This window comes from Falco naumanni, chromosome 13 (assembly GCF_017639655.2).
Source record: "Falco naumanni isolate bFalNau1 chromosome 13, bFalNau1.pat, whole genome shotgun sequence".
Taxonomy (NCBI): domain Eukaryota; kingdom Metazoa; phylum Chordata; class Aves; order Falconiformes; family Falconidae; genus Falco; species Falco naumanni.
Genome location: NC_054066.1, coordinates 29,707,384 through 29,720,951, shown reverse-complemented (window position 1 = coordinate 29,720,951; position 13,568 = coordinate 29,707,384). Strand labels below are relative to the sequence as shown.

The 13,568-nt window shown below is 44.3% G+C and overlaps 1 protein-coding gene across 12 annotated transcripts in view; it reads left to right on the top strand.

The window, feature by feature from the left end:
* The window catches only part of MED12L (mediator complex subunit 12L), a 150,752-nt gene extending 139,085 nt beyond the window's left edge, over window positions 1-11,667 (top strand). For 11 of the 12 annotated variants that reach the window (XM_040613264.1, XM_040613266.1, XM_040613265.1 and 8 more), the window contains 6 exons: window positions 2,393-2,482; window positions 3,105-3,325; window positions 5,545-5,701; window positions 6,563-6,631; window positions 10,389-10,470; window positions 10,908-11,667. In XM_040613264.1, coding sequence (XP_040469198.1) covers window positions 2,393-2,482; window positions 3,105-3,325; window positions 5,545-5,701; window positions 6,563-6,631; window positions 10,389-10,470; window positions 10,908-10,960 — 672 coding nt within the window. In that variant the 3' untranslated portion in view covers window positions 10,961-11,667. The remainder of the gene's footprint in view (window positions 1-2,392; window positions 2,483-3,104; window positions 3,326-5,544; window positions 5,702-6,562; window positions 6,632-10,388; window positions 10,471-10,907) is intronic. The other variant, XM_040613260.1, reaches the window with a different exon arrangement.
* The last annotated feature ends 1,901 nt before the right edge of the window (window positions 11,668-13,568 follow it).

The following is a 13,568-nucleotide window of genomic DNA, read 5'->3' as shown; positions in this document are numbered from 1 at the left end:
TGGCAAAAAGGTCAGTGACAAAACTCACTTGTGGGTTTCTGCCCACTGTGTATTGCTGGGATCACGCAGCTGCTTATTTAGTATTTTTCTTACAGAATTAGGGCCTAATGCAGTTTCCATTGATACAACTTCCACTGACTTTGGACGAACACTTTACGCTGCATAGACCCGAGTGGACAAACTTTGCTCTTGGGTGCACCAGGTTAGCTGCCACTGAGAGAAACAAAAGGACAGCAGACGGAGCCCCGCTCTGCACACCAGCCCGGCAGAACCCACACGGGGGCTTGTATCACTGGGGAGAAAAGCTTAAGGCTACTTCTTTTTTTCTAGAAATCAGTCATGGCTTTATCAGATTTCACCTTTGGGTGACTTGAGGTTACATCTTGATCTATCCTGTGATTGGCACCTTAAGGAAAAGTTTCAGAAGCAATTTTCTTGGAGAAATTCTTGTTCTTTTTTTGTTTTTCTTCTTTTGCCTCCATTAAAAAAAAGAAAAAACCCTGAAGTGCTTGAATACCTTCCCCCTGTATTTGGCTGACACTGGGTTTATGTGCATCCCACCTGCCAGATGTATGTGCTGTTCAGCCTTTGAGTTCCTCACCTTCCAGGTGGTGGTTTTGAGAGCTCCACATCTGATTTTACAGATTTTTTCCAGATAAATGTAATTTTGTCTGAACTTTTGTCAGGCCTGACGGATGTTACTCTGTTAGCACCTTCTATACTCCCTAATTTGTTTTTAGGAATTTTCCACAAGATATTGGCTTGTTTTTAAAACAAATTCTTAGTGTAGCTTCTGCCTCCTTGGCATAGCTTGTGGTATCCGAGCTTCCTGCTGCCTTGTCTGCACCTTTGTAACCCCTTTAGCTGTGGTTCCAGAGGCTGGCACGCAGCCTGGCTAGGTCAGTCTCTTCTGTTTGCTTTTAAAAGAAAGGAAGGTATGAAAAAAATTGAGTATGTGACAACCCTGTGGCAGCTTTGCCCCTGGTTTTGCATCTTGCCCTTGACCCCTTCTGTCTGTTCTCTACCCAGAGCACAGGGCAGTTAATCCAGCCCCGGTCACAGCTGTCTGTATCTCCTGGGGCCAGATCAGTTGAAGCTGGAACGCTTTCTCTCTACTGTACTGCTTCTCCCAGCGGTTCCCGTTCACAATAGGTAGCTCTGCTTGTTTCCCAGGTCTGTCAATGAGGATGCATGTATTTTTAAGCTCAATGCAAAATAACAGCTGAACTGCAGGACGGCTGGTTGTGCTTACAGACTTGCCAACAGTTGGTACAGTTACCACTGAAGGGCTGGGAGCAGAAAAAGGAGGAGAGTTCCAATGGTGCTTCGGTATTTTGTCCTGTGGGAGATTATCTTTTCCACCAGGTAGCCCTGATTGTCATGTTGCTGCTTGCAGTGTGTTCTTAAAGTCACTTTTAGCCTTGAATTATAATACATCTCTGTAAGGATAGCCTGGTTAAAATGGTGAAGGCTTTGCTGGAGGGCTTGGGGTTTTTGTTAGTTTTTTGTGGTGAACAGTGCAACTACAGGGAAGGAGCATCACGGCTTCCAGCTCGTGTCTGCTACTGAGCTTCGTTTGAGTAGAATGGCTTTCAGAGTGATCAAGTGCAGCTGTGCAGCATCACAATTGCACGGAAAATACGCAGACTTGATTGTATCCTTGGCAAATTCTCATTCACCATTTTTATTACAATCTTGGTCCTGAAATTAAGTCGAACATTTTATTTTTTCCTGGTGCTGCAAAACATCCTAATGCATTTATAGTTCAAATCTTTAAGTGAGTTGCCATTAATTGGGCATAAATATTGAGGCAATTTGAAGTGAACAAACAAGGCTGTCTGCTGATCACAAATACAGAGTGTGTTTCCAAGCTGTACTGCTTGGGAGCTGGAGATGCTTGCTTATCCATTTATCATACTGGTATTTTGTGTGTCATCATAAAATTTGCTAATCAGCATTTTGCGTGCTTCATCGGGGGAAAGCCAATAATTAGCCTGAGAAAGATATCAACTGTGTATTTATACTAGAGATAATAATTCACTCTAAGCTTCCCGTAGAATTTAATGTACTGTCTTCAAGACAGGTAGAATGTTTTTTTCTAATCCTTTGCAAAACCCCATTTTTAAGTGTGTTGGCAGGACTGTTCAGCAAATGGCTGTTTCTTCACGGCTGCAGTGTTACAGTAGTGTCAGACATCAGACAGCAGTCCATTCTTCCATCTCCCTGTGAGTAAATACAGTTCAGCAGTTTGGCACTGAGCAGCGGTGCTGTCTTGAAGGAAGCGATCAAGTCTCTCCATGACTTTTTAGGACACAATTTGGTGGGTTCAGTGTCCAGAACTGGACTTGTTTGGGGTGCAGAGGCTGTATCTGATGGGTTATGTGTCTTTCAGGGTCAGCCAATGGACCAAGCTGCTATTTTCACTCCGCAAGTTCGACCACCGTCTCAGCTTCCACAGTACCCAGGGTTACAGCAAGCACAGGTACTGCATCACTCCCATGGAGCATCTGCATAAAAATGCTTTTAAACAGCCCCCAGCCTGCTTTTCTGTGCTTGGGATGTGCCTCGTGCAGGTGACCGAGGGTAATGGTGGGGCCTCCTTCTAGGATGCTTGTGGTCTCTGCATGCTTTGGCTTTTAAACATTTTTAATGTGGTTGCTTCCTAATTTTTCCTAATGTTGTTGCTGGTAAAGGCAAGTGTACTTCAGTGTTAAGCCTGAAATACGGGCAATGTCAGGTGAGATACCAGTAACTCTGTTATGTCGTGGTCATTCTGGTACTGGGGATTTTGTGGGGGGAGAAGGAGATGGAGCTGTGGAGCAGAGCCCCGCTGGTGCTCGGGGCCTGTCGGGGAAGGGTGGCATGGTGCAAATGCCGTCCTGCTGCCTGTGACCACGCTGCAGCTGCCTGAACCCGCAGGGACGTGGGGTACAGGCAGCGTGGGGGCTGGCAGGTCGGGGCATGGGTACAGCTCTGCGTCTCACTGACTTGCCTCTGGTTGCCCAAGCTTGGGCTGTTTGATAATGTCCGTCTCTTTCTTTTACAGTTAAGCTAAGTTACATCCAGGCACAGTGAAGTTACTGGTCTGTCCCTTCTCCCTGCAGAGCATGCCTCACGGATACACAATGTACAGCACTCAGATGCCTTTGCAGCAGCAGCAGCCTGCAGGTGTAGTGCTCTCCCCCAGCTACAACCCCCGAGCATATTCAGCAGCTCATTCCAGCCCCGTGCTGATGGAGAGGCTGCGGCAGATGCAACAGCAGCCCAGCGGATATATTCAACAGCAGGCTGCTGCATATATCCAGCCTTTGACAGGCACTCAGCGGTGAGCCTCTGCAGCTCTCGTAGCTGGTAACATGCAGGATTTTCATGGCAATTTTGTTTAAAGGTCTGAGGCTTTATTTCAAATAAAGTGTATTAATCAAAATGAGGTTAAAGTTGGGTCTAATTAGCAATAAATATGCCTTTCTCTCCGATCTCCCCCTGGTTTTTCCCTCATTTAATTTTTATTTTAAGTTAGTCTTGGCACATATTGTAGCCCAGTTGTCCTGTGTGTTTGTAGAACGTAAAAATTAATTTAAAGACAGCTGTTGGGTCTTATTTCACTACACACACAGATACAGTACCCATATTATGCAAACATGTGTGGTTTTAAACAAAAAATACTCCAGGTTCACCAAAGAGTCTCTAGTCAAGAAAACACAAGACTAACTTGGTAGTTTTAACTAGCAATAGACAAATGAATTTTTGCTAAGCCTGAATAGACTAAATTGATTTTGGTTTGGAGGTGCAGCTAAGTTGCAATGCCTGTGAGAAAGAGGAAATATTAATTGTTAAAGAAATGTAATGAAGCAGAAGGAAAATTAAGCAGGAACGAAATCTATAAAAGGGAGTGTCACAGAGTAAACAAGGTAGAAAACTGGTGTTTCCAATGACGGTCTTGAACCAGATTATTTTTTTTCTAACACTTTAGCGTAGTCCAGTGTAGAGGAATGAAGCTGGGTTAATTATAATTGATAATATACAACTGTGGGCTGGCTTCAGGGTTGGCTGATGTAGACAAGGTGCAGCTGTGGCTGTTCTGTTAAGTGGTTGGGCAGCCAATGAAGAGGGAGGAGGAAGAAGCAGAGAGAAGGGAAGAGAGAACGTGTGCTCTGGATGAGGAGAGACTAGGAGAAGGCAGCAGAGGGACTGTCATGAAGAGTGTGTTGGTATGTGATGGTAAAAGACCTTGTTGCAGCTGGCTAGTTTTGGGAGTGCTGTGACAGTCCAGCTCTGCTCTTAACTGAATCAGAAATTTTATCACTTTTAATTTCCACTTCAAATAGATGTAGAGTGACTCCCCAAAACACAGGCTTAAATTAAAGAGGGAGTTGGGGGGTGGGGAGCAGTCGAAATTTGCAAGGTGTGCCTCTGCACGCACTGCCGATCCGCAGCCGTGATGGGGTACCTGTGCAGCACAGCGCTCGCCCCATCTGTGAGCTCGTTGAAGCAGCACAGCTGCGCGTAGGCATCAGTCATCACGAGGTGGTCTGGCTGCCAGAACTGCAGTCCTGTCTCGCTGTTCCTGTGTAACTTATCCTGGAGTGCCGCTGATGTTCTCAGTTACCAAGTAGAGATGCTATTCTTTCTCTGCTTCAGCTCTAATTTGATCCCAAAACTAAAATCTCCTTTAGATGCTAAGTTCAGGTGTACTTAAATGACTTGCTAATCAATTGCTGTATTTATTGAAGTTGGTGCTTATATATTGAATTATAACATTATATTGTTATATTTAATGAAGTCGGCGCTTCTGGGATTGTGAATGTTACTGTATATTCTGCTGGTTCCTTAACTTCTGTTAAATTCTTGCAAGTCCGGATATCTGAAGAATATGCTCAATTATGGGTAGGGTTGCACCTCTTCAGAAAGTTTGGCCTTGGCTTGGTTGACAGCCTTGTAGTAAAGCTTACAGGGTGCCTTGGGTTAGGAATAAAGCTGCTAACATGGACCACCTTGGCTTTACTGAGTTTTAAACAGCTAAGCTAAATTATGAGCTAGCTAGCTGGCATGTTTTCCCCATGTCTATCTTTCTGCTTTGTCAATGTTAAATTACTCCCATAACATCCTAAGAAAGCACTTTCTTGGTGTGTTTTTTTTAGTATTTTAGAAAGTAAAAAGACCACCTCATGATGACCAATTCTAAATTCATCGTAATGAGATCTTTCGGTCTGGAGAACATTTTGGTGCTTATGTGGAATTCTTGCTTGAATTGTAGAAACTCATCACTCTTCCTAATAAAACAAGAGTCGAATGCTTGGATCTGTTTCTGTTTAGAGGAACATGTTATTACCTTCATCAGTTACCAGGCAATGGTGTGGTACAGCTTCTATCATGGAATATTTTTCAAAGCTTTCCTGTTTGGAAACGTATTTTTCCTGTAGAATGTAATGTCTTTTAGATCTATGGAAGCCTAGTGTCACAGCTTATAGTTGAGTACTCCTAGAGTAACTTGTGCTCTGTCTGTAAATGAAGTATAATCTGTTATTTTTTTCCCCTGACCAGACTCAGCCATCAGCCTTTGCAGCCAAATTCCCTGGCTGGAGGGGGACTGGACAGTGCATCGACTGCGGGTCCGCACCCAACCCTGAACTCAGTGCAGCTGCCTCCGGAGTCGGTGAGGCAGAGACAGCAGCAGATGCGACAGCAGAGGCTCTTCCAGGTGAGGGACTCGGCTGTGTTAGAGGCAAAGGGTGTCTCGGTGCAGGGAGGGAGTGTAAGCATCACCGTGCCAGGTGGTGGGGTTGTGTGCTCGCTTTGCACATGTCTTCAAGTCTAGAGCAGCAGAGCCTGGTGATATAAACCCGAACTGCTTTTACCTGAGTGCAGTAATTCAGTTTACATCTGGGGCTTCCAAAGGAGAGCTCTGGATGTAGAAGTAAAATTCAGTACTTCCATTGTTTCGAGATTGTAGAATGCCTCTGGGGAAGCTAAATCTGAGAATGGCCTGGCAGACTGTGAGACCAAAGCAGTGGTTCTGCTCTGGCTTTATAATGTATACCAGAATTAAATCAAAGGGCTTGCTGCCCATCTGGCCTATTTCCTATATTTTGATTTGATGATATATTTTTAATTTGGAGAGAATTGTCAGTGTATCAGCTAAATACGTAGGGTTGGGCACAGAGGAAGTAAATTACATTAAAAATCCTTCCCATGGCCTTCTGATTATTCAAATTATTTTTTCAGATTATGTTTGCATTTTAATGCAATTACTATCTGTGCCAGTTCTTGTGGAATGATAATGTATTCTATCAAAATATCTTGATGTTGTAGTAAATTAAGTGTACCAACTTTTGAGTTTTTGTCTATTAACAATGCTCCCCATCAGCCTTGGTGTGGCTGGTGCAGGAAGTGGAGAGCTGTGAGGCCTCTCCCAAATGGGGCCTTCAGTAACCGGTGCAGCAAGCCAGCCCTGATCCTGTGCTGGAAATCACTCCTGAAAAGCCATCCTGCTTGGCTCGCAGTCGCTCCCCGAGGCAGCGTGTGTCGTCTCACCATTGCTTCAATGCCCATCTTCTTTCAGTTGCAGCAGCAGCAGCCAGGGCAGCAGCAGGCGCTTGGTCTCCAGCCCGTGCAGCCGCAGCAGCCTTTGGTAAGCAGAGGTGGCTGCCAGGTGCTCCGGGAGGTGCCAGGGTAGCGATGGGGGTGGGTTTGGTCGCTTCCCGAGGCGGGTGGTGTGGCAGTCTGGGGAGAGGGTTTGTGTAAGCTTCCCGGTATCAGCCTCCTAGTGCATCCAGGTAGCGCCTGGCAGGCTCCAGGCGTGGGCAGGGGAAAACTGCACCTGTCCGCAGGAGACCACGCAGCTGTGTCCGTCTCGCCAAAACGTGGGAAGAGGTGGGTCACGCATGCGCTGAGGTGTCGCTGGGGGTGACCTTGCCTGCCGACCCTCTGATGGGGAGGCAAGTGAACACTGGCTGTGGCAAGGAGGGCTCATGCACTGCCCTGCTGGACCCTCAGCGCCTCTGCAGCAGTGCGCTGCAGTTTGCTGTTCAGAGATGCGCCTTCCAGGACCGGAGTACACACTGCCTCCTGCACTTCCATGGTTCATTCACCAATTCAGTCAAAACTGACACCAAAGTTGGGCCAATGACAGCACATTGTTTTGGGCAAAAAAGAGATTTGTGTGTGTGTGTAGGAAAAGTTCATTTTAACATATCTTTTTGATGTTACACTTCGTGGTATTGATTTAAAACTAATGGTTAATTTGCCAACAATACAAATAACCACCCATAGCAGTTCTTTTGAGAATTACTTGGGGATATAGTTAAAAAATGGGTACTGGTGCTGTTCTGATTCTTTTCCATCACCGGTGAATAAGACTGCCCAGACAAATTGCCTTAAATTTCTTTGTGCAAATTCAGAGGTGGGGAAATAATGAGGTGCTTTAAAGTCATCTTCAGTCTTACTCCTACTGCAGCATAAATACATGACTATTTTGAAAACCTGATACAGAACCAAGTAAACCCCGCTGAAAAGTCAGGGATCTTTCATCCTGGGGGTGTACAGATACCTGTTAGTAGTCCCAGAGCAGCAGGTGAAAGTAAATTAACGCCTTACTGCCACAGGAATTAATTCTTCCTGTTTATGCTTGCTGTGCTATGCACTTTTATGAGAGTTATCCTAGTTAATATATCATAGTAATAATTAATAGCCCTTGCTAACTTTAAAAATTTAAACTTGATGAGAAATCTGTAGCTGCTGCATATAAATTGGTGGATTTTTCTGTCTCTGTAATGTTTTGAAGTGAAAGCAGGATCACGTACGCAACTGATGCTAGTTGTGGAACTAGTTTTTGATGTGACACTGAGAAAAGCACTCACTTGGAAATGTAGGGTGCTGATTCTTGACATTTCTCTGCGCCGTGTCTGTGAAAGCATCCGCGCTCGCTCTGCTCTCTCTGGTGTCAGCTGCAGCCGCTGGTGGCTCCGCCACTGCTGGGCTCCCGGCCCTGCCTGAGGTCACATCACGGGTGGCTGTCGGTGACTTCGGGCCTTTGATTTCTCAGTTGTACTGCTAACTGGCTGGGGAAGAAATGGGTTTCATTGTTTGAAGATCCTTTTAAATTAAATCATTAGTCATAAACCAGAGCTGCCTGAAGAGAGCTGTGCAAACAAAATCGCTTCTGAGACATTCCTGTATGCTGAATTGGAGCTTTTTATCATTTAGGGAACGATCTTACCAAATCACTATCACTACCCAGTAATTTTTATGGACACATCCACTGAATGTATAATGTCATTATGCTTGTTTCCTGTATTTGGGCAATTTTTCCAGGCATATTTAGGGTAGGTGAGGATAACTAGAAAAAGTTTGCTATAGAAAAATGGAGAAAATAACAGTAATGCTGAAATAGCTACCTTCTGAGTTTAAAAGCATTAATCAATGTGATCTGATAGAGAAACTCTGAGGTGGCTTGTAAGTGCAAGAGTAAGGATAAATGAAAGACATTTATCTGACAGCTATTGAAAGATAATTTGCATTCATTTTTGAGTTTTTCTTAAAGTGTTTATGTCAAGAACAAACAACGTGTGTGAGAGAGTCGCAGAGAGTGAGCACCTGCCTGGCTGCAAGCTCCTCTCCCAGCACTTAGCACAGCAGAAGGCTTTCTGTGTGTTGGTTTCATGTCCCCAGGAAACCCTGGTGTGGTTAATGTTTTTGACTAAAGTCAGCATTTACTAAGGACTGTTAGCCAGAAGATTACACAACGTATTTTAAGTACAGGATTTGGTTTCAGAAAGGGAAAAGATGCTGAAGTCTTGTAAAACATTGCAGCTCCCTTCATTAAGCAAAAGGTTTCACTGAAACAAAGCACAGGCATTTTCTGTAGCGCCTGTGATGTTGTTAGAGTATTGAATAACTCCATTTTTATTCAGCACACCAGGTTTTCAAACTGGTAAGGTGTATTGTGTATCCTTCTGCAGAAGCAGAAAAAAACCCCCACTTAATTAGAAGCACATGCATTTTCATCAAATCTAATGAGAAGGAAAGTTGCAGGACTTGGGAAACAGAGCTCGGAGGCCCTGAGGGGAAGACACAGTAAATGGCGAAGGCTTGGTTCAGTTTGTGCTTGCTGGCGTAGCAGTACCTCATTCATCACTATTTCCCTCCCAGGAGTAGCTAGGTATGAGGGAGCTGTGCCCTCAGCTGTCTGTCCTCAGGAGTCTCTGATCGCTGGTGCGCAGGCATTGTTCTTTCATACAGGTGATGCATTTTTCCAAGTGAAGAAAACGCTGCTGGTATACGCAGACCTTTGGCACCAGCAGTGTCCATCCCACTGGGGTACACACGCAGGCGGCCTGTGGCAGGTCTGTCTGTCCTAATGCAGTAGTGTGGTGTGTAATATATTCCATGCTCTGACATACACGTGGATGATCAACAGAAGTTGTTAATAGAGAATGATTATTTTTTTTTTTTCTGAGTGACAGCCAGAGGTGTGGAAAGCAAAGTGGGTGCTCGTTCTCCTCCCCATCCTTACCTGAACGATAGCCTTCATGGGTCAGTAAATAGGCTGCCAATATGTGAGAGTCGGTACATTTACACCGAATACTTTCCAAGTGATTGAAGTCATGATTTAATTTAGTAACAGCAGATCTCTTTGGCGGCTTTTTGTGTCTAATGCTTTTGTGCTGAATGCCATGGGCAGGAAAGTCCTTGTCTCAGTCCTGGTGGGCCTTGGGCAGGGAACAGAAGGATGATGATTTTGCTCTGTGGAGGAGTTGGCCCAGCTGGCTGGGCATTGATCTGTCTCCACTTCGGCTGGAGCCAAGAGTTGTGCGCAGCTCCCACCCTGCGGCAGGCGTGCAGCAAAGTGAGCAGCCTGTGCTTTCTGCTTACCCTGCTTTTTATCTGAAGAGCCGTTGCCCTGGGAAAAAACTTTTCTAGAAGCTTCTTTTGACTATTATGCTTCAACTGCATGTGTTTAAAAATGCTGAAAAGGCTGTCTGTTTTGAGTTGCAGTTTTGATTTGCCTTGTCTTTGAGCAGTGCAGACAGTAAAGCAGCTGAGAGTGACTTGTAGGATGAAAACTGGCCTCTCCAGGGGTGGGAAAGCCAGAGACTGACTCTGTCCCTTGCGTGCAGCTGGGCATGGGTGGTGCCTGTAACCCAGCTGGAAATGTGTAGGATTTCAGGGGGTGAAGGGAACAAATGCTCTCCAAGTTCGAAGCCTGTTCCATGTGACCTTGCTGTGCTGTTAGAATCCGTTGGGACCTGCTGCAGAGGCCGGCCTGCCCACCTTCTGCCCCCTCCCCAGCTCCAGCAGCAGCTGACGGGGTGGCACAAGCTGCAGGCTCACCTGGCACAGCACGCACGCTCTGCCTGTTTCTTTCACCTTTCATGTTTCTTTCACAGTTTCCGAGGCAAGGCTTACAGCAGACGCAGCAGCAACAACAGACGGCAGCGCTGGTCAGGCAGCTCCAGAAGCAGCTCTCCAGTAAGTGTGTGTGTGTAGATGTACGTACGTATATTTGAACATGGAATTATCTTTCTGGAGATGTGCTGCCATATATACTTGTAAGTAGTTTACCTGATGACAGTTGTCTGCCTGTCCCAGTAGTGATGTAATACCAAAATTCTGGTGCTGGTGCATCCCACGAGTTTCTGTTGGTCACCAGAGAAGCCTGAGTCACTGCAGCACTGGGGCTGGTGGGCCAGTGGGCCAGTTGCCGTTTGCTGCATGTTTCCTCCCTGGCTTCTGCAGTCGTGCTGCAGGGAAAGTCCCCAAGGAAGCACGCGCATCTTGCATGCGTTGGGTACATAAGGGACTGTACCGAGTGTTGTTTGCTACTGCTGCATGAAACCGGTATTTTTCTGTATTTCTGTGGAGTACAGCCGTAAGGCACAAACACTTCCCTTTGCTTTATCAACCAGGTAACCAGCCACAACAAGGAGTAAACCAGTACGGGCATCCGTCACACTTCTAAAGCAGAGATGGAAGGGAGATGTAATGTTATGTTTGCACTGAAGAACAGAACATTCAAAACACAATGCACTAGTTATTGCTAGAAACCAGACTTTAGTTTTCTTCTCTTATTATTTCAGTAATTATTTTTTGTGCTGCAGTTGATGTGAATATGTAACAAGGTGGGATTTTTGCATTTGGGGATTTTTTTTTTGTGTTTAACTAGATTTAAATATATGGACTTGTGGGCCTATTTGAAGAATGTTATTGCAGATTTTATGAATTTGGTGCTTTTTAGGTCCTGTTACTTTTAAAGAGGACAAAGAATGCTGGATTCATTTATTTGTGGGAAACACTTTTTTTTTAATCCTTGTTTTTTGTTTGGTTGGTTTTTGTTTGTTTTGGTTTTGTTGTGGTTTTGGGTTTTTTTAGAAGAACTGCACTGGACCAAACTACTGAACTGAAAGGCACTTCCAATTCTGGCATAGAAGTTAATTTGTTCATTAAAATGTTCACCTCCTCCTTTGTTGGTAGAACAAGCATCAATTTAAATTGTGTTTATTTGACTGTAATTTTCATATGCACTTTATAAAATTCGTTTAAAGTACCAGTTATCTCTTGCTCTTATTGTGGTAAGAAGGTGCTGAAGTGGGTCTATTGCTTGTATTAGAACTTCTTAAAGTTTATATTAAAAGCCACAATGTAACATTAATAAACCTACTAGAAGTAGCAGTGTTTCATATTTGGTCTTTTTAATATAAAGTTCACTGGTGATTGATTCTAAAGGAGCGCATGACATAGTAGTGAGGCTCCAACAGTCAGCGGGTTTTGCTCCGTTTCCTGAGGGAAGTCTCTGGCTCCCAGTGAAGCCTCATGGGAAGCGAATCTCTCTGTCTCACTTGGTGCCTCCAGTAACAAATCTCTTACCAGCTTTCACACAGCGAGGGGGGAAAATGTGCCAAAGGCGCCTCTGCGATGGCAGCAGTTCTGTAGCTGAAGCTGCCCTAGATGAGTTATTCCCGTTACCTGTCTCTGCTACCGATGTTGTACGGTAAGTATTTCACATTCCGCGTTTGAGTCTTGACAGCTGGGTGACTTTCAGTGGTGTAAGGTATTATGTATTATTAGCTGACTGCAAAACCACAAGTAAACTGTAAATCAAAATTACCACAAATAAATCATTATTATTCAAACCTGTGCAAATATATCATAATTTTGCTGGTATTAGAGTTGAAAAAACACGATAAATTTATTTATTTATGTAATGTAGGAGTTAAGTCTATATGATTTTTTTTTTTAAATGCATTCATTTTGGAAGTGGAACACAGACTACATTTAAAATACACATAGGAATATTTTTTCTCTACTTTGTATTAACTCAGTTTGCTTAGTTTACCATACAAAGCATTTATAGATGGTATTGCAGCCAGGTGTTCTGTGGGGAGGGGAGAAGACTGCACTGCACAAGCTCTGAGGACTGGGGAGGCCGTACAGCCAGCTAATGGAGTAACACTACATGGAAATCTGTAGAAAAGTAGATTTTGGCTGACTTTTACAATAGTCAGGTAAGTCCTATGTAAACATTGCTTCTGAACAGTTTTTTTAAGGAGATTTTCTGTTCTTCACAGTTGCTAAAGCTATTACAGATATTAACCAGTGAAATTCATATTGTCAAACCATTGCAGTGCTACTACATCAACACTGTGCAAGGAGGGAACAAGTGCACAGCAAAATGTGTGTGTTGACATCAGGAAATGATCAAAGCTGCACAAAAGCAATCAGGGCTGAGGTTATAGTCTTAAATAAAAAAAATAAAAAATTCCCTAGGCTGATTGTGATGTGGTTAAATGAGGTAGAATTTCCATTTAGCTCTTTGTACTTGAATACTTTCTCACTGAGCTCATCAGCTGCTGCCAAGAGATGGTACTGCAGGCGGTTCAGATGCTGCTGTCACGTTAACGCTGAGGAGTTGCATTGCAGACCCTTCTTGTAAGTGGCATCTCACAGATGTGCTGCCGTGCTAGGATTTCTTTGATTATTTTAAATCATGTAAAGAGCTGGAATTGTTCATGAGGCAGGGCGTGGTTACAGAACCCTTTGTACATCCATCAGGCTTTCTCTAACGGATGAAGAGACTGCTCTCTTCCCACAGTCCTGGCTTCAGCTGTGCCATCCCTGGTCCACTCCAGCAGGACTGGGCCATGCTGGGCGCTGCTGGCTGCGGTGTAGGGACAGTGCCCTTTCTTCTGCAAGACACAGAGATCCTGGATTTGCGGATTTAAAGGGAAAGGCTGCATTACATCTATGCACCCCTCTGTCCTAACATTAACCTTGCTCTTAGGAAGAATAAGAAACTGAGCTTTTGTTACTGGCTTGAACTTTTAAAGATGTATTTGACCAGTCCGGTCTGTGATTTGTGAGAATAAAACATGTAGGTAACCATTTCCTACCATTGCGGAGGCATTTCTCCCTCAGGTACAGAAGGTTGCTGCTTAGGGCTGTCTGCTGATTTGAGAAATCTGAATTGTAAATTTATGTGCAAATTGATGCACTTGTTTTCTAGTGAAAAATCTTCAACAAATGCTTTTGTGACAATAGGAAAATTATGCCAAGCCAGAGTGTCTCTGTAC